Source organism: Rhineura floridana, chromosome 11 (assembly GCF_030035675.1).
Source record: "Rhineura floridana isolate rRhiFlo1 chromosome 11, rRhiFlo1.hap2, whole genome shotgun sequence".
Classification (NCBI taxonomy): domain Eukaryota; kingdom Metazoa; phylum Chordata; class Lepidosauria; order Squamata; family Rhineuridae; genus Rhineura; species Rhineura floridana.
This window is the reverse complement of record NC_084490.1, coordinates 61,553,574-61,574,655: the sequence shown is the minus strand read 5'-3', so window position 1 is coordinate 61,574,655 and position 21,082 is coordinate 61,553,574. Positions and strand designations below refer to the sequence as shown.

General features: G+C 44.2%; 1 protein-coding gene across 2 annotated transcripts; it reads right to left on the bottom strand.

The window, feature by feature from the left end:
• Positions 1-20,588, bottom strand: LOC133366803 (FK506-binding protein 5-like). 2 transcript variants are annotated; one of them, XM_061590302.1, is made up of 5 exons: positions 19,851-20,588; positions 17,399-17,456; positions 12,628-12,706; positions 5,178-9,172; positions 1-1,017 (listed from the first exon to the last, which is right to left on the bottom strand). In XM_061590302.1, exons 1-5 carry the CDS (start codon positions 19,864-19,866, stop codon positions 924-926), a joined length of 4,242 nt encoding a protein of 1,413 aa, XP_061446286.1. In that variant the 5' UTR covers positions 19,867-20,588; the 3' UTR covers positions 1-923. The 2 variants fall into 2 exon arrangements, with proteins under 2 accessions (XP_061446286.1, XP_061446287.1); XM_061590303.1 differs by lacking the exons at positions 12,628-12,706; positions 19,851-20,588 and adding an exon at positions 18,549-18,625.
• Positions 20,589-21,082: the final 494 nt, after the last annotated feature.

The following is a 21,082-nucleotide window of genomic DNA, read 5'->3' as shown; positions in this document are numbered from 1 at the left end:
CACAACATTCATATATATTAGACTGTAGCTGGCCCAGCATCTCCCCACTGTGATACTTCGGCTGCAATCCTAACCATGTCTACTCTGAATTCAATGGGGCTTACATTTTGCAGTCTAAGGATTGCAGCCCTAGGTTATCTAATTTGCTAGTCCAGTTCTCCCATGGGATTTATCAGGTCACTGATGGTGTTGGATAATCACATATTGTTTTGAGCAAAGTGGTTACAATCATGACAAAATGCGATTGATGTTGTGACCCAGTTCATCCCAATACATCTCATATCAAATAATACACTGAGTTCAGTAGAGCACACCCCGTGTTTCCTATGTGATATTGTAAAATGTGTTCCTGTTGTGGCATTACACGCAATTCACAGAGGCAAAAAAACCCTTCCTTTAGTCAAACAAATCTCCCTTTTCCTACATCCGTTTTCTCACATGCACATTGCCTATATACATTGGCTCTGCCATATTAGTTTACAACTCCTTGATACTTCCATTTTACTATAGTGATAGTTCCTTCCATGAGAACCATAGTTCCCTGCAGTCATTGAGGACCCTTTTCCCATGCTCTTGAATCCATGTCCACAGTATTTGAAGTGGGATTCCAGGGATGTTGATGTGAATAAGTGCAGGTTATTTTTTTTTTTTACAGACAACACACACATTCAAGGGTTGTACATCAACACACACACCCAAGGACTGTATGTCATCCCACAGCCTTCCCATGACTTGAATATGGGTGTGGGTGTGTAAGTTTTTTCTGTCCAGTTTCCTACTGAAAGCTCGGTTTCATTGGCCCATATCCATGACCCTTCACACACCTCCACATTTTCCCATGTTTAGCCACTACCTGCAGAAAAAGTCGCTGGTTATGCTTCTGGTATTTTGCAATCTTTTATTTCTTTAAATTCAAGTATTCACTATTTTTTTTCATTGCTAGTTTGATGCTTTGGAGACATCTTTACATGTAAGTGCACAGACATTGGTGCCGCTCGCCTTGGTCCTTTGGGTACTCTGAAATACAAGAAGAAGAAACATTAGGAAGGGGTTGGATCCCTTCAAATTTTAGCATGCAGACAAGAGTTTTTTGGAGAGCTGAAAATAAATTTGAGGGCCACCACTTCCCGTGGTATCCAAATATATTTCTTTCATCCCACTGTTGCCTCAGATTAGATTTTGCTTGTTTTTGAAACAGTATGAAGACCCACCAAAACTATTTCTCAGAGGTAGGAATGGGCTACGTGAACACAGCATAAACAGTAATCTCCCTGCCATACCAACCTCAGTTCTTGGGGGGGGGGACACTATTGGCATGGATCTAGACTAAATTTGTTGCACTTAGGTCCTTGAGAAATCAATATAAAAATGTAGGCATTACACCTTAGATCCCACTTGTTTCACTGGGAACTTAAGGCAACTCACTTAGTCTGGATACATCCCATTGACTTACATGGACACCTTCCACACTAGCAGTTTAGTCTGAAATAGACATAATAAAACACTCCATTTTATAGGGAATCCAGATGACGTCATAACCAAGTACCAACACATTGGATTCCAATGTTTCCCAACTCATCCTCAGTTTTCACGGTGGAGTGGCAAAGTCCTATTGAGTTTTCCCAGGTCTCTTTGCCTTTAAGTTTCCTCCTCAGCTTTTATTGCTTCCTGTTTATTCAAAGGACAACAATATTATCTAAATCAGGAGATCCCTCTACACCAGCCATTTACAAAATACTTCCAATGTCCCAGGCATACATTTTTGGTGGGACATCCACACAATACTGTGATTGAGTTGTACGTAGCTCAGTTTTTTCCCTTTGTTAATAAAGATTTTCTCTTACCAAAAAATATCCAATTAGGACTACTGATAAAAGTGATCTAGATGCAAAAACTCCAAAGGTGTGGCTGTTCCAAAGCACTTTCGGACATTTTTGGACGTGTTTTGTTGCTGACATGTTAGGTGACATTTCTTTGGGAGGCAGTGCTCTACCGCCCCCCTGGTTCTGGATTCGGACTAGGGATGGAATGTGTTGGCTGGTGCCTCTTCAAAAGCATTCCATCGACTTAGCAGGCAGTATCGCTTCAAGTTTGTTCTTTGCTATCCTCTACTTTTACTGGTCTAGTTTTCTCTCCCCCAAAATACTGATATTAATATTTCAATGTTTCAAAAATATCAATATTTTATCTCATATTGATATTTTGAAATAAAATATCAATAATATGAAGAAAAATATCAATAATTGGAAAGAAAATATTGATAAAGGAAAGAAAAGCAGCTTTGCCGTCGCCACCTCCTCCTCTTCTTCCTCCTCTGCCTCCTCGTCCATGACTAAGGCTGGTCAGTTTACATGTTAGCAGAGACTGGCTGTTTTCCTTTTGGAAAGGAGAAAAGCAGCTTTCAGTGCATCCATCCCCACCTCCTCCTTGGCAAGCCCTAAGTTGTTAACATGAGTGAGACTTGGCTTGCTTCCTTCCACTTGGAGCTTTGATTATTCAAGTGGATGGGGACGGCAGAGAGAGGGGGGGCTGTACTGCTGTGCTGTAAGTAAAATCAAGAATAGAGCAATATATTCGAGGGAATATTTGAGGAGGCAAAATGTGAGGAAAAGCTGCTGAAGTTTGGATCAAACAGGATCATTCTGCAAAGATTGAGAATATGTGAACCATTGAAAAATCTGAATATGAATTCAGCAGAATTTTTGCTCATCCCTAATTGGGATACCTGGACACACGTGAACCATTTTATTTTCAACATGCACCACCCACTGGTGTAGATGGGGTACCATGGATGTAAAAACATGTAATTTGGAAATGTGTGGACAGTGCTATGCTGTCCCAGATATTCAGAAAAAAGTGGAATAAGAAGGGGAAAATAGCAGAAGGATTATTTGTGGAAGCACTCAGACAAAAAGGAGGGGAACTTTAATTATTGGTTTCATCTTTGCAGCAAAGGTTCATTAATTTTTTGTCTTTTTTCTTGCCTGTAATTGCAATGATAAAAAGAAAAAAAAGAAACAATTGATCTAGTTTCCAAGTGGAGACCAGTAATTAAAGCTCTTGCTCCCCTGCAAGGAACAAAAGCTGACTAATTAAGGTCTGACTCGTATATGCTGTTACCTGTCAAGTGAGAAGAAAGTAAGTAAATTTAATTCAAGTGGCAGAATCCACTTTAAAAGAAAGTGACAGAGAAAAACTGGACTTTTGCTGAGCAGGGCTTACATCTCAGCAACAAATATTAATGTAGCATACAGTGCAGTCACCTTAGGGTGCAATCCTGCTTGCTCTGTGGCTAAAAAACAGGGCATGAAGGCTAGTATAGCTCTCTCCCACCATAACTCTTTGACATCATTTCAGTCTTCCACACTGTGGAGATCCTCAGATTTCACTAAAGCCCTCAAGTTGTGAATATTTCTGTCAAAATTCACCCTTGCTTATCCTATAAAGATTCAGAATATCAAAACAGACTGTCAGATTCTTTACAGATTCCATCTAAGAGCCAGTGTGGTTGCTGAATAGTGTCTTGGACTAGGCACTGCCAAATAATGAACCAGCTCTAAAAGTAGGTAGGTAAATGGGGGAAATGGGTAACTTTTAGCAGAGCCTTTAATTTTACATCAGGATTTAGCACTGTCCAAACTTGCTTGGAGCTAAAATGAACTAGCTACAGGCTGCTGTGATGAATATGACACTGGACAAGAGATGGGGAAAAAATCAGATCCAGTTCACATTTAAAGGCAAACTTATTTAATTTGCACTTTCCTAAACCATACGTCAAAACATAGTTATTCTCCAAAACTTCTCCAAACTTTTCAGTGCAGTTTTCCAACCAAGTAATGTGTACAAAAATGCATATGCTAGGGTGAAGTGTGCATAAAAATACATCTGTGAAAAAAACATACAGAAACCCATTATATTAAGCAAAATTACTTTGCAAAAAATGTATTAGGCAAAACTGCATACAAAAATGTGTATGTTACAGGAAATTTCTACTAAAATGCTGATGAATTTTCATGAGGACTTTGAAAAATAATTCACAAACTGATGTGGACATGTGGAGAACTGAACTGGAAAAATAAGAAACTGAGAGATGGACAGATTTACAGATCCCTGCATAGGGCTCTGTCATTTTTCGGAGAGGAATGTTTGATTGTTCTCCCCGGGGATCCACAAATGTGCTTGCCAGCTCACCACCAGTGAGCACACTTTTTATTCTGGTAAGAATTGATCCCCTGCCTTTTCCAAAACCTGGAGACGGATGGGAGATCTCGCAGATCTCACCCTGAGCCTCAGAAAGACTAGAAAACAAGCAAGTTATCTCACTGTTTTCTGAGCCTCCAAGAGGTTTGGTGATATATTTGGAGAAATCCCACACCTTCCTCCAGAGCTTTCAAAAGGGCAGACATTCTTCCTGACCTTGCTTTGATTTCAAAGAGGCCCAGAAAGCAGACAAAACCCATCCTTCTCACTCAGGGAAGGGAGAGTAAGTGGTGAGCAAATTTTCAGTTAGCTACAAAGGCCAAACACAATTTGGGGATCCCAGGTTCTCCCACGTAATATATTGTCTGCTAGGGTTGCCAGGCTCAGGGCCTGAGATTGATCCTGTATCTTTAGGAGAAGAAAAAGTCAGACAAGTGCAGGTGTTCTTGCAACAGTGTGATGGGAAAAACCACAAGGTGGAATTCTCCCTTCCCCCTGCACAACTTTTAAAGATACAGAAGACCTCTTGGTTGCCAGGCCCAGCCTCCTGGAGGTCTTCTGTATCTTTAAAAGTTGTGCAGGGGGAAGGGAGAATTCCACATTGTGGTTTTTCCCATTACAAGGTTGCAAGAACACCTGCACTTGGCTGACCTTCTCTTCTCCTAAAGATACAGGATCATTCTCAGGCTCTGAGCCTGGCAACCCTACTGCCTGCACCTTCAAAACTAGCATCTCAAGGGAAAGGCTAGCTTTAAAGTGTCTCACTGACATTCCAGCTTTGTATGGGCAGGGAGCATTTTACAGACATTCAGTCTACCTGCAGTCTCAAATTGCGCAACCCAGTAAAATATGTGTTTGATGAACATTCTACTCATTTGTTTTAGTCGTCAATCCCTGAAGTAGAGATAGAACACAGAAAGGGGATGGAAGCATCACGGCACAGTAAAGCTACAGCAGAACAGTCTTCTCTTCCTTACCTTTTTGCTGCCACACGATCATGCAGGGTTGGAATCCTGTCTTTCACATGGAGGTCATGAAAAGAAGTCTGCACTTGGGCCTCTGTACATATGCGAGAGGAACGCCATTTCTTTCCCCGGGGTATGTCAACATATGAGGTCTGAACCTGGGCTTCAGCAAATACAGGATTTTTTGACTTTATTGGCACTTTGGAAACTTGGTCCAACTTTTTCCCTTCAGGTATCGCAACATCTGCCATGTTTACCTGTTTGTCTACTAACTTTGGGAATAAAGGCAAATCTTCTTCAAAACGAAGACCAAGGCTGGCAGTTTGCATTTTAATCTCAACTTCCTCTCTTGTGTTCCATAACTCAAGCAATGTTTTTTGCATCGAAACTCTTTTCTGCTCTAGGAGGGCAAAATCCTCATTTGCAGATAGTGATACTGGTGTGGGTGGTCGAACTGGACTGGCAATTTGCGATGGGACAGGCGATGTCGTGCGCGACATAGCCGTGCGCGATGGAGCGGGAGACACAGCCGTGCGCGATGGAGCGGGAGACACAGCCGTGCGCGATGGAGCGGGAGACACAGCCGTGCGCGATGGAGCGGGAGACACAGCCGTGCGCGATGGAGCGGGAGACACAGCCGTGCGTGATGGAGCGGGAGACACTGCCATGGCACTTGCTAAACTGGTACTGGAACACTGTTCCTGGGCCTTGGGTAATTCTTCTGGCGTCTCCATATCAAGCTGGGACATTTGGGCTTTAGTGTCGGTTGGTGGGGGGGGAGTAGACTCTGGAAGTTCAGTCTTAGAAGTTTTTACTGCAGTGTTCACTGGATCTGCTGCCTTTGACACTTCAGGGAAGGATCTTTGCTCCCTAGAGTCAGTTTGGGCTGGAGGAGGAAATTCAGGAGTTGCATCTGCTAAGTCAGGTATGGGTAGTTGGACTGGGCCTTCAGTTTGTGGTGGGAGAGGCGACTCCTCCATTGGTTGTAGCAAATCCATCAGGGAACTTTGCACCTCAGCATCAACTAGTTCTTTTGCCTTCCATATGTCATGTAGGGAGGTTTGCACCTGGTTATCCATTTGGACTGGGGGAGGCAACTCTTCCTTCTCAGTCATAGGTGGCTGACCTGGGCTTTCAGACTGTGGTGGAAGAAGAGGTACTTCCACGGGTTTTGACAAATCTATCCAAGATGTTTGCATCTGGGCATTATTTAGTTCTTTTGCCTTCCATATGTCAAGAAGGGAGGTTTGCACCTGGATGTCAATTAGGGCTGGGGGAGGAGACTCTTCTTTCTCAGGCATAGGTGGCTGACCAGGGCTTTCAGATTGTGGTGGGAGAAGAGATTCTTCCATGTCTGTTGGGAAATCCATCCAAGAAGTTTGCATCTGGGCATTATTTAATTCTTTTGCCTTCCATATATCAAGGAGAGAGGTTTGTGCCTGGATGTCCATTCGTGATGGAGGAGGAGACTCTAATTTTTCCTCCTCTAGTTCAAATGAAGTCTGCTGCTGAACATCAGAATGCAAACGTGATGCACGCCATGAATCCCCCACAGGTACTTCAACATGTGAGGTTTGCACCTGAGCATCAGTTTGTGACACCAGAGGAGGCTCTTCTTGTGCCTCTAGTAAATCAGATAAGGAGCTTTGTGCTTCAGTATCAGTTTTTTCTTTTTCCCTCCATATGTCCATCAAGGATGTTTGCACTTCCAATTCAGTTTGCAATGGGACAGAAGACTCCACTTTGGGCTCCAGTAACTCAGTCTCAGATGTCTTCTGTTGCATGTCATCTAGTTCTTTTGCCTTCCATATTTCAAGAAAGGGGGTCTGCACCAACTTCTCAATTTGTTCAGCGGGAGGAGACTTGATTCCTTGCTGGGGCAATTCGTCGCCTGAGGTTTGCGTTTGAACATCAGTTTGTTCTCTTCCTTTCCAAATGTCAAACACTGATGTTTGTGCCTGGGTATCTAATAATGGAGGAGGAGACTCCACTGTTTCGGCTACTTCAAAGTTGGAAGTCTGCATCCGGACATCAGCTAAGTCTCTTGCTTTCCATATTTCAAGCAAGGAAGTTTGTGTCTGGGTGTCATATTGTAGCTGGGGGTGAGATTCTGCTTCTTTAATTGGCCATTCAAGCCCTGTAGTCCACACCTGAGTTTCAGCTTGCAGCCGTGATTCCCGCCACTTATTTTCCAGTGGTATTTCAACATATGACGTCTGTACCGCACTGTCAACTGTTGGAGATGAAAGAGGTTCCCTTTGGACTCGGGCCAAAGAGGCTGACGTCTGGACCTCCGGAAGTTCATGATACCACTTGCGGATCTGAGCTTCCATTGTTTGTGGGGTAATAAGGTACTCTTTTCCTTCTGTTATTGCTTCCTGATTATCATCCCCGGCCTCAATCAATGACAAAGAAGAGTACTGTCGGAAATCACTTTCTGATATTGTCTTCTGGGGTTCCGCATATGACATGGAAGAGTACTCTTGAAAATCAGTGTCTAATGTCTTCCCCTGGGGTTCTGCATATGACGCAGAAGAAGATTTTCGGAAATCAGTATCTGATGTCTTTTCCTGGGGTTTGGCAAAGGATGCAGAGGAGGACTTTTGGAAGACAATGTCTGATGTCCTCCCTTTGGGTTCAGTATGGGATGCAGAAGAAAGTTTCTTCATTAGTTCTACATCAGATGTTTGTATCTGGGCCTCCCTGGTTGGCGATTCATAATCCGAGGTTGTAAGCACTTGTGCTGAAGATGGCCGCTTCTTCAGTAGCTCATCATTGAAGATCTGGTTTTCCACCCCAGCATTTGACCAAGAGGAAGCCTTCCTCAGTAACTCATGACTTGACATTTGCATGTGTGGGTCAGTCACTGACAAGGAGGAAGCTTTCTTTAGTAATTCAGTACGGGAAGCCGGTTCCATGGTCTCAATCTGTGACAGCAAAGAAAGCTTCTTCAGCAGTTCAATGGCTGATGTTTGGATCTGTGCATCAACGTGTGGTCGTAATGAACGCCACTTATCCCATTGCTGAAGCAATGTGTCAGATGTTTGTATGCCACTTTCAGTCAGTTCAGAGGAGACAGGCATCTCTTCTGTGGCAAGAGGAGCTTCCAGCTCTCCTGCCATCTCCTCTGTTTTTTCTAACTCGAACATTGAAGGTTGTATCTGGATGGTAGCTTCAAGTTCCTCTATCACTGAAGTAAATGAGGTTTGTATCTGGGCCTCAGCATTTAAACGTGCAGAACGCCAGTCATTCCCAGGTGGTATTTCCACAGGTAAGGTTTGTATCCCAGTATCAACATATACGGGGTGTAACATGCTTTGTTCCATCAATGATGACTGAGGTGACATCTTACTCTGGGCCTCAGGTTCAATGGACGATGTATCCTCCCTTTCTGACATATAGTCTGAAAATGAAGTCTGCACTTGGATGTCCATTTCTGAAAGAGCTGCTATATCAAACTGTGAGGTTTGCACCTGAGCCTCAGCTAACGCTGGCAAAGAAGCAAACTTCTCTAATAATTCTAGATAGGAGGAGGATGCCTGGGCAGACTTTTCCAAAGATACCACCGACTTCCTTTCTGGTAATGACATGAATGAGGTTTGCACCTGGGCCTCCTTGTCTCCAGGTATTGAAAGGAATGAGGTTTGCACCTGGGCCTCCTTTTCTCCAGCTATTGAAAGGAATGAGGTTTGCACCTGGGCCTCCTTTTCTCCAGCTATTGAAAGGAATGAGGTTTGCACCTGGACATCACTTTCAATTGGGGTTGGACACCGCAGGGAAAGAAATGACGTTTGCGCCTGGGCCTCAACTTCTCTTGGTATGCTCGAAAATGAAGTTTGGATCTGAACATCTGCCTCAGACGATGACTCTATCTCTGGAACGGATACAGATGAGAATGAGGTTTGCTGCTCAACCTCTCTGTGTAATCGTGACCACCTCCACCTATTTCCATCTGGGATTTCCACTTTAGAAGTTTGCACCTCAGCCTCAGCATACAAGCCTTCTTCCTGTTTGGGGAAAAAATGGTGAGTGGGTGGGTGCAACCACCTAGACCTGATATTCAAATTAAGAGTTTGCTTCTACAGTGAAAGAGACATCCCTCTTGCTGACAAGGCAGCCAGCCATAGGTCTGTCTGGGTTCTTTATGCATTATGTGGAGCCTTCTGGAGGGTGAGAGAGGGGAGGAATATACAACTTAGTGCCGTCGTTCTTTTTAAGCTGCACAGAACTGTTGATTTAGCAACAAAAAAGGATAAACAGAAATGTAGCTCCTAAGTATATCTACACCATAGATATTACCTCTCCCTGGGAAACCCTCTCCGGCAATACCCTCCCTCAACTACAATCCCACCCACCCCAGTATGCTTTGCAGAAAACCATGACCATTAAACTGGCATAAAAATGATATAAATGTAGATCTGCTCTCAGTCTGCCTTTTTAGCTCCACAGGCCAGATAAGAACATAAGAACATAAGAAGAGCCTGCTGGATCAGGCCAGTGGCCCATCTAGTCCAGCATCCTGTTCTCACAGTGGCCAACCAGGTGCCTGGGGGAAGCCCGCAAGCAGGACCCGAGTGCAAGAACACTCTCCCCTCCTGAGGCTTCCGGCAACTGGTTTTCAGAAGCATGCTGCCTCTGACTAGGGTGGCACAGCACAGCCATCACGGCTAGTAGCCATTGATAGCCCTGTCCTCCATGAATTTGTCTAATCTTCTTTTAAAGCCGTCCAAGCTGGTGGCCATTACTGCATCTTGTGGGAGCAAATGCCATAGTTTAACTATGCGCTGAGTAAAGAAGTACTTCCTTTTGTCTGTCCTGAATCTTCCAACATTCAGCTTCTTTGAATGTCCACGAGTTCTAGTATTATGAGAGAGGGAGAAGAACTTTTCTCTATCCACTTTCTCAATGCCATGCATAATTTTATACACTTCTATCATGTCTCCTCTGACCCGCCTTTTCTCTAAACTAAAAAGCCCCAAATGCTGCAACCTTTCCTCGTAAGGGAGTCGCTCCATCCCCTTGATCATTCTGGTTGCCCTCTTCTGAACCTTTTCCAACTCTATAATATCCTTTTTGAGATGAGGCGACCAGAACTGTACACAGTATTCCAAATGCGGCCGCACCATAGATTTATACAATGGCATTATGATATCGGCTGTTTATTTTCAATACCTTTCCTAATTATCGCTAGCATGGAATTTGCCTTTTTCACAGCTGCCGCACACTGGGTCGACATTTTCATCGTGCTGTCCACTACAACCCCGAGGTCTCTCTCCTGGTCGGTCACCGCCAGTTCAGACCCCATGAGCGTATATGTGAAATTAAGATTTTTTGCTCCAATATGCATAATTTTACACTTGTTTATATTGAATTGCATTTGCCATTTTTCCGCCCATTCACTCAGTTTGGAGAGATCTTTTTGGAGCTCTTCACAATCCCTTTTTGTTTTAACAACCCTGAACAATTTAGTGTCGTCAGCAAACTTGGCCACTTCACTGCTCACTCCTAATTCTAGGTCATTAATGAACAAATCCTTGTCAGGATTAGGCTTGCAGGCTGAATTTTACAGTCATGATGATGTCTTTATGATGTTGCATGATTGACACATGGGTTGTCCTGCCCACCTATCAAAATCCCTTGTGGGGTTCCCAAGCAGCTGACAGCCAGCCGGTTGTCAGGCACTTGAGAACTGCAGCAAAAGGGGCGTTGCTAGGCCTATACTCGGCCCATGGGAGGTGGGAAGAAAGACAATGGTATTTTACAAACATCACGGCCTCTAGCAGCAGATCTGCAAAAAGGAGGAGGAAGAAAATGCAGAAGCATTGTTGCAGTCAAGAGAAGCCCCTTTCACAGCAGATCTGCAAAAAACAGGTTTCTTCCCTCTGCTTTCTGCAGATCTACTGTGAAAGCGGCTTCTCTCTAGCACAGCCATCCTTGTAAAATACCAGCAACTTCCCTTGTGGAGGAGAAAAAGAGACGTGTTGCAAACCCTGAACAAGGGGCTAGCAACATAATTCTTTTTCGAGGTGGGGGGGGAGTTGGTATTTACAAGCATCGCTCTGCTTGAGAGAAGCCCCTTTTAAAGCAGATCTGCAAAAAGCAGGAAAGAATTCTTTGTGGGCACAGCGATGCCTGTAAAACACTGAGTGTAGTTTCTCCTCTCCCCTCTTCTTGCTGTCACCCTGCCCTGCTGCCTTGATTGCGCAAGCCTGATCTCTCTGCTGGGCCAATGCAGGATTTAACCCTGTCCTCCTCACTGATAGGGTTGCCAGGCTCAGGGCCTGAGAATGATTCTGTATCTTTAAGAGAAGAGAAAATTCAGCCAAGTGCAGGTTTTCTTGCAACACTCTAATGGGAAAAACCACAAGGTGGAATTCTCCCTTCCCCCTGCACAACTTTTAAAGATACAGAAGACCTCTTGGTTGCCAGGCCCAGCCTCTCTCTCTCTCTCTCTCTCTCTCTCTCTCTCTCTCTGTGTGTGTGTGTGTGTGTGTGTGTGTGTGGGTGTGGGTGTGTGTGTGTGAGAGAGAGAGAGAGAGAGGTATAAATGTATAGCCTGTGAGAGGGAGAAATATATGGGGGGTGAGACAGAGAAAGGGAGACAGAGAGATGGGAGAGAGATGTATGAATTTGTGGTCTGTGAGAAAGAAGGAGAGTTGCACTTGGGCAGAGAGGAGGAAATGCATGTGTGTGGCTGTTAAGTGTGTGTGTATAAATGAGGAGCAGCAATGACTGTATTTGATCTAATTTTGTGTTATGCCACACACAACCCAGCAGCTAATTTGGTGTTATGCCATGCCCCCATAGCAGCCATTTTGTGAGTGGTGCCCACAGAACTTTCTCAAAATTCAAAATGGGTCCATGGGTCCAAAAAGGTTGGTGACTCCTGTACTAATACTTAGGCCACAATAAGTCTGTTAATCTCAAAGATGCCACAACAAGACACTCTACTGTTTTGCTGCAACAAATGAATACATCTCTCTCAAATGTGTTACTATTATTTATTTACAGTATTAGCATACTGCCCAATAACAAAAGTTCTCTAGACAATTAACAATAAGTCTGAGAACTTTTGCTGACTGACATTAGTCACACAGACCCAAATAAAGGCACACATGTGAGTACAAAATCCTACATATGCATAATACTTTAGAGCCATTACAGTGTTTGTTGCCTGATCTTTTCAACCAGTAGAGTAGGGCCCCTCTCATATGGTGGGTTACGTTCCGGACCCCAGCTGAAAAGCGAAAACCACCGAAAAGCAGAATTCATTGAATAGAATGGCGCACGACGCCCGAAAACCACCGTAAAAGTAGAACAAGCGCCATATGAGTGGGGCTATAGTCCAATTGTGTCTAACTGAGACAGCCGCATTCGCGAAGTGCCGTAAAGCAAAGGGCTGTAAAGCGGAGCCCTACTGTACACTTGAATTAGGGATCAGTATGAATATATAATGGATTACTTGGTCCTGTTCTGGCTCTGGCTCGGAGGGCTCTGGCTCGGAGGGCACCTTGAAGTGATCAGACTCGTTGATATTAACGCTGAAATACAAGAGGCAACGAAGACTTTCAGAGCTTGTTAGCCAGCCAGCAGTAATAACCAAATCTTTAATATATATCATAGACACACTGCATACACGGTGGCACTGTGGGAATTTAAAACAAAACAAAACAGGATAATAGGAAACCTCAGTCACAGCCAGACCTATAACTGCATTTAATACAATGTCAAAATCTGAACAGACAAGAGCAATTTTGACCACGAAAATGCAAAGCTGCAAGCAGAGCTTGGAAAAGTTACTTTTTTTGAACTACAACTCCCATCAGCCCAATCCAGTGGCCATGCTGGCTGGGGCTGATGGGAGTTGTAGTTCAAAAAAGTAACTTTTCCAAGCTCTGCAAGTCATCAAGGGTTCCTCCAACTTGCCCTGTGGTAATATGGTCCTGATCACTCCCAGCAGCACTACTGGTCATTACTGTGTGGAAAAGCTGGTGGTAAAGCATAATTTCTTCGCCATCACTTTCCCGATAGAGTGGACTCAAAGATCAGGTCTTCTTCCAGCATTGCTTAAGCTTTTGTCACTGCCATTTCATTGCCCTAAGTTCCTTGGAAAGGGGTTAACCAGTGAAGGGGCTACCACTCATGCCTACATGGCATTTCCCCAGACCCATCAGAAAATCTAGATTCATCAGCCTCTGGAGGTAAATCATCCCCCACCCTTGCAGAATATATATATATACATCTGAACCCCACCAGATAATTATCTGCCCTTGACAAAGGAGTGAACAGATCTCTTCTAACCCCAATTTGATCAAAACCTATGTAGGGCCAGGTATAATGTTGGTCCAAAGTTGCCAATGAGGCTACAGAAACCTGAACTACCCCAGGCCAGGGGAGCTTGGTGTGGATGCTGAAATACCCCAGAGCCACTGTATTAGGGATCTTCAACACCATCCCCAGTTTTAGCTGAGGCAGAGGGCCTGTAAGCAGCAAGGTAGGGCACATCAACAGAGTTATTATTCTGTCCTGTAAGCCAACACCAGATACACACACACAATTAGGTGAATGTTCAACAGGATCCCTAGTGAAGGTGACAGAATAGGCCTAACAGTGATTGCCCCTCCCTGTCCAGCAGGTCAAGGTTGGCTGTTGAACTGAGAATCCAGAGAGACACCGTTGGGAGAGATATCTGTCCACTCTGTCCAGGTCTTGGTAATATGCAATAGGAAGAGGCTCATCCAGGATTAACTCCTAGATGACTCTTGAATTCCCATTTACCAAACTGGCATTCACCAGCTGCAATCTAAGGCCCAATGGGCTGTTGGCATGACACCCAGAATTCCCTTGACTGAGAGAGGAACCAGAAAAAGGAATAGATAGCATGACAGTGCCTGAAAATGTTTATCTCAGCTGCTCATATTTGTTTTACTCATTGAGTTGAACTTTGTTTTTAAGAATGTATGTGTTTTAGAAGGGTTGTATATTCTGTCATTTTATTTTGTAAACTGTCTTGGAAACTCGAAATGAGGAATGCAGACAATGTAAAGAAATAAAAATACATAAGAAATACACATCCATGAAGAGCACAAGCAAAGTCTTTCAGAAAAACTAGGCATCATTAATGGCGGCACCCACGGCTTGTTTTATCTTTTATGTACACCGCCCAGAGAGCCTTCGGGCTTAGGGCGGTATATAAATTAAATAAAATAAAATAAATAAATAAATAAATAACTGCACCTATGAAAAACACACATATATATGGAAGGTTCTGCCTCTCCAGGAAAGGCATCTCTCTAACCCCCCACAGGCAGCATACAGCTCTCCTCCCCTGCTAATGGGGGTTCAACCACCTTGAGTAGCAAAGAGACCTGTTCAGGCTCCCAGCATGTGGTGCTCTGCTTGCTCTTTTGGCCATAATCAAGACACTTCAGAGAGAAACCACCTCCACCATGTCTCTTCACACCCACTTGGCCAACAGCCCAGGAAAAATGGTTCAGTGGCCACAGACACAGTCTGTATGTACCCAAGTCTGGTGACTCTCACCAGAATCTCTTACTGAATCAACAGCTTAGCAGCCCGAATGCCAGCAGCCTCATCTTGTAAAGAGATGCTGTCATCCTTCACGAAAAAGGAATAGCCCAGGTGCAGGCATCAAAAAGCATTGTGATATGCATGGAGTATTCCCCAGTCTATTTTATCTATATCCACTGTTAACTGGGTCTGCACTGTTTCTTGAAATCCAAGAACTCCAAGTCAGCCACTGTCCAAAGGGTGTAGTCACATCTTGTGTCAGTAGTATACCAGGATGAATCCTACAGAACCAGCAACTCTACTCCAGCTCCATTCACTCAGGGATAAGGAATGACACAAGCACAATACCCACTGGCACGCTTGCGTCTACAAAGATGTACTCAGGCTCCAAGCCTCCCACTCTACCCAGAAAGAACCTTCATTATTGGTGCACAGAGAACAAGTCCCCAGAAGCATTATCAGTACAGCAGTCAGGGAGCACATTGCCTAGCTTATTGTGCCCAGGCATGCCACTACCCCAGCAAAAATGTAACATCCATTCCATGCACACAGCAGCTACCTCTGCTGCCTTGGATCCTATACACCACCACTAGAAGCAGGGAGGGTGTCTTCCACCTTCATGTGACTGTTGAGATATCCTCCCATAGGAGGGTTCTGAGGTGGGTGTGCTATAAAGTGTTGCTCCTCCCACTGTATTCTGGGCATACAGCTCTTTGACATCCATTTGCTATCTGCTCCACAGCTCTGCTGACAAAGAATGGAAAGATGGAAATACCATGAAGTGATCTTCTGGTCAGCAGATTGTGGAACAAACTCACCCACTATATTGGAACAAACAGATCATGGAGGGTGGCTTCCTCATCTCTTGTGTGCAACTTCCCATAGTGATTGATTGATTGATTACTTTATTACGGTCAAAGACCAGCAGAGACCAAAGTACAGAATATAAAAACATCATACACACACACACACATTAGACGTAAACAACAGCACCGAAACCACAGGTCCGAGGAAGGAATTTTACGAGCTCCAGCCCTGCTACCCTCGATGAAGGAGTGGGGAATGTGATTTTGTTTAAAGGAGCAGGTGAGGAAATGTATTGGGGGGGAAGCGGGAGTCAAAGGCAGAAAGGAAGGCGAGAGCAACAGGAAGTTGCCTCGCCAACCGCAGGAAACAAAATGAGGCCCTGAGACAGTGAAAGGGGCGGAGAAAAGGGAGGATCTAATGGCGAAGAAACGGCACAGCCAGAAAAGGCACTTAAAAGGTAATACACGGTAGAAGCAGGTGCGGATTTTAAAAGCAAATGCTGGTTTTTATCGCATCCATTTAATCCGGAGTTAAAGGCAAAAGCAGGAGTATCCATGCGCACTGGGTAAAACGTCAAGTAAACGGTCCAAATTAAAAGCAGTGGATGCACATTTTTTGGGCATGTAAACAAGCCCCTATAATCTGAAGAGATATAATCCAGGAACAATTTTACTGCCTCACCTGCTATTTGTAGGACCAAACTGTTAAAGACCATCATCCTACAAAGGTAAGGTCAATGGACTCTAGATGTAGAAAATTCTGAACTAGCTAAATGGAGCAGAAGTAATTCAGCCCAGATATCTCCCCACTGTGGGGGAAATCAGGAGACTGAAGGGGGAAAGTACAGACAAAGTGTAGTCACCATCTTCCTGTGTCTTCCTGCAGAAGTACATAGGAAGAACAGTGGAGGAAGTAGACTAGTGGCAATGTCCCTGGCAAGATGTTTTACTATAGTCCTGATTCTTTTACCCCAAGAGCGGCATATACAGTGGGCAGTGCTCAGAGTGCATGGACAAGACACAGACAATCCTAAGTGATGGCTATAGTTGAGCTCACCTGGATTTCTCACACAAATCATTTGTTTCACCTTCAAGCCACACAAATGTCTGTTATATGCTATTCTGAACATTTGTTTTTGAGAATCTCTACAAATTTTTATCTGGTTTAATATATATTTCTTCCCATGGAACTGCAGTTCTGTGAATGGATACAAATCTCTGGCAGATAATTCCTAGCTCTCTTCAAAACTTCTAGCATTCTTTGAGGAAAGCCATGACAACTAAAGTAGTATAAAACGAAGATACTGAAGTTTCACAAATGTGAATTCACTTGCATTAGGAAACTCAGTCTGAACGTATTCATTCTGTACCAATACTGATGCTCTTTTCTGTTATTGCAGACACACACACTACACAACACTTAGGACTTCAGTGCTTAATTTGCATTTTAGGCTGCACAGGCAGGTGTCACAGTACAGATCAACACTTGCCTCAGTTGATGCAAGCATGAATTGTTCAGTTCATGAATTGCCTTCAAACATGAATTGTTCAGTTCAACCATTCTTGCCTTGGGTGAATAGTTTATGCAAAATATATGCAATTTTTGAACTGTCCTTCAACAAGCAGTTCCTCTCTTACCCTCATGCTGTCTGTACACTACAGTGGATGAGAGTCTGGCTGTGGTCAGCTACAACTGCTAATTTTAACTTTATCTGGTTTAATAGCCACATGAGTTTTAACTCACAAGCAATTTGATGAAAACCCACACACCTGGTTGGTGCATTCCCACAATTCCTGTTTTGTAGCAATGAGACATTCATTTCATGTCTGAGCCAAACTTCAAAAAGGTGGAAACGGTTCCCTGTCATTCACCAAGAAAAAGGAAGTGTAGCTTACCAAGTTGAAGACTGTGTTTCTGGTGGGCCAGCACAGCAGAAAAATTTTCTCCAGCCTCCTATAAAACAGAGGGAATGCAATTTCAGGAAAATGGTCCTGAACCTGGGTTTCTTGCAAAAATGCAGATAATACAGTGAGGGTGGTATTCAAGGGTAGTCCTACTCAGAGTAGACCCACTGAAGTTAATAGATATGGCTAACTGAGGTTCATTAGTTCTAATAGGTTTACTCTGAGTAGGACTTTACTGAATACAGCCCTGAGCTAGTTTTTCTTTCTCCTCCTCTGAAAACCCTTTTAAAAGGAAGGGGTGCAACCCATCTTTAGTCAGGCTGTCACCTAACCCAGTGGAGGGCAGGGGCACAATGTGGCTGAAAACCAATGTGCTAAGAGTAGTGCAGGAACAGGGAGCACACAAGATTTGTGCCCTCCCTGTACACTGGGAATGTTGTCAATGGCTAGTAACAGTTGCAGGGAGCAGGGAACAGAAAACCATAGGAATGGGGTGGAGCAGAATGGTTTGGTTCAAGTTTATTAAACACCCACACAGAGACCTTGAAATTCCAAAAACAAACATTTGACTCCATACCATGAGGGAGAAAGAAACTCAAAACTACAAGAGGGCCGTGTAATTAGGCATTTCTCATTGTTAAAAATGTAAACAAGGTTAGGACAACATTTTAAAGTAGCTTATAAATCTTTATAGTTTGGAGCACAAACCTTGCAACTGATTTGGTTACATAAGATTATGTATCCATGACCAGGAATGCCGCATACCACTCTAGATACATTTTTTTAATGAAATCAAAGGACAAATAAATCTGTTTCTTTTGTCTCTATATTATTATTATATTATTATTATTAAAATTAATTTGTTAGTCACCTCATCTCTCTAGGCAACTTACAACACATTTTAAAAACACACAATATAAAACAAATTTTAAAACTTACAATATACAAAAATTTAAAAACCTAAACAAAGAGGACTGATAGCATACCAAAGGCCTGAGTGAAAAGGAAAAAATATTTTTATAATATTTATTTATTTATTATTTGATTTATATCCCGCCCTTCCTCCCAGCAGGAGCCCAGGGCAGCAATATGTGTAATACATTTTCTAATATAAAATATAGGGTACTGAGTACTGACATACCATAAGCTCAACATTTATTTTTCAGCAAAGTCTTCCAGATCACTTCCAGATGACCTGTTTACTAAGCATGCATTCATTCTGAATTGCTTGCACAAGTTTCCAGGGAGGTTATACAACATTCACTGAGCATTTATTTTGATTTGTTTGCAGAGCGGTTAAATGATGTAATGTTGAGCAATTATTGTCCCACACTTTCAAGTGCATTTTCCTTTTTGCAACAAGTCTGGAGGTTTTACTGGAGCAGGAGCACCAAATATACTTTAATTGTGCAACCTGAATTTGCCAGTTATGTGACTCAGTCCTGCCCACAAAATAGTGAGAGTCTGGAAACGGCCCCAATCACTCCTGTAAGAATCTTCATGCATGGCTAAACAGGACATGGCTAAACAATAGCATGCTAAACTGAAGCACTGTGTCGCAGGTTCCATTGGTATATACTGTACTAACAATGGTCTCAATTCTCTGAGTGCCACTTCTTATGCAGCCATAACAGCAACATTCATGCACAACAAGGAGTATCAGCAGACTTGGGTGAAACCCATTTGCAGAAGTAGGGAAAAAAACTTTGCGGGGAATCACCCAAAGCCCAATGAAAACTGAGTGTGTTCAGGGGGCGTGGAATGCATTGCTGACTGGCTATTGGAGGGGGGAAAACAGAGAACTAGGGAGGGGCAACTGGAATGGAGCATCTAAAATCCTGCTCAGAAGCACTCCACAATGTGACCATTTTTTTTCAGTCCCTCTTGTCCTTTTAAAAACTTCTTCCAAAGCCAATCCGTACAAATTGGGTCTGCAAGGCTACGGTTTCTGTCTGATGACTCCATGCTACAGTGATAACTGCTTTAACCAGAAATATGTTGCTCAGACAGGTTGCTTCCCATGCCAACACTCCCAGCGCCTAGGGAAATGCGCAGCTGGCACATAATCTGCCAAAACCACACGGTTGCCAGTTGCAGGCATCACCAATGCAGTGTGGAGACCCTGTTTAATTTGTGCCAAAATTCTTCAGGGCTCAGACTTAACATCTGTTTGTGCCAGGATTCAACCCGACGCCATCTGGCGTCAGAAGAACGCGTTCCTTTAGCAGGTGCATAGTACACCACTACCTTTCCCTAATCCCTGATGCTCTGAGGTGAATTCCCTCTAGCTACTCAGTGGTCAGGTCAGGGAAATGGATGTCACATGGTTCCTATGGCGGTATACTACCTCTGAACATGGAGGTTCGACACGGATATCACAGGCATAACCTCCGCCATAACCGGCCTGATCTTGTTAGCAGGCTTTCCCAATGCGGGCGCTCACCTTTATTCTTCCCCATGGTTTCAACACCCGGTCTAGCCCCGCATGTAGCTGGTAATACGGCAGCAGCCGGGGGGTGCTGGCTGCTGGCTTCCCCCTGGGCCCGACACTGAGCACGTCTAGCATCCTGCCAGCCCAACCAAGAGACAACTGCGCACGACAGCGGGCGCGACGTCACCGGGAGGCTTTTTGATGTCACGCGGCCAGGATTCTGCCCCTGTCGCCGTTGCCTCGGTTGCCGCTGCCGTCTCCGTCCAGGGCCAGGTGGCTACTACGCCAGCGGCTGCAAAGGGCCTGCTTCCAGTTTCTGCCCCCGATGGATCCAGCGGAAAAGTCAGCTACGTCGAAGAACTCACCACCACCTCTGTGCTGTTGGTCGCGGCAGTCAGCAGCGCCAGTTCAAAAATGGAGTTGGGGACAGGATTCAGCCGAGCCCAAACTTGGATACTGTTCATGTATAAGCTCACCGTGGCCGTCGTCCTGCTTCCGTTGACCTGCGAGGGTGTATGCCTCGTCGTACTTAGTGGGACTTACTTCTAAGTAAAAGGGGATTACGCTTTTCATTCTTTTTGCAGTGATCTCACTGTGGGCATATTACAAACGGCGAACTAGCTAGACGGGGAGAGGGGGACTTATGCAGTCCGGGGGTGGATCAGGCGCGTTGCTCGCCAAAAGTGGATTGCCTGCAGAGCTTCATGTATGCTGCGCTCGGATTTCAGCCTCAGCATCTGTTTGCAAGGCCCGGGCTCAATCCTGGGTGATATAAAAGTGCAGAGCTCGTTGCCCCCGCACCTACTGATCAACGAGAGAAAAGAGGATCTTAAGGAAGGAATTTCCAAAAGATTTCAGCGCTAGGCCTTTCTCTCTCTGGAAATTGTGCGATTGCCCCGTTTTCGCGGTACCAGTGAAGGAGTCAGTATGCAATCAAACTAGGCATCTCTAGGGTAATAATAATAATAATAATAATAGCTTTTGTAACAGAGGCTGCAGGGCAGCATCTTTCCCTGTAAGGGAGTAGATTTCTGTAAATGAATGCACAGTGGCGGTTTGGGATAGTGCTGCCTTCTCCTATCACAAGCCCACTGATGTCCACATGTTGCACCCCCATGTTTACTTAGGGGTCTACACATCTAGAGCCCATGTCCTACAATCTTTACACATTGTCCAAATCATATGACCTTGACACCACCGTACTGGACGACGCTGAAGTTGGTTCCTAGTTCCCAGTTCCCAGT

What these genes read in the sequence shown, in the direction of transcription:
- LOC133366803 (XM_061590302.1), bottom strand. An exon ending in CAGAGCCAGAACAGGACCAA is followed by an intron (nt 9,173 to 12,627) that starts GTAATCCATTAT and finishes TTCCCCAAACAG; the next exon opens with GAAGAAGGCTTGTATGCTGA. An exon ending in GATCGTGTGGCAGCAAAAAG is followed by an intron (nt 1,018 to 5,177) that starts GTAAGGAAGAGA and finishes CTTGTATTTCAG; the next exon opens with AGTACCCAAAGGACCAAGGC.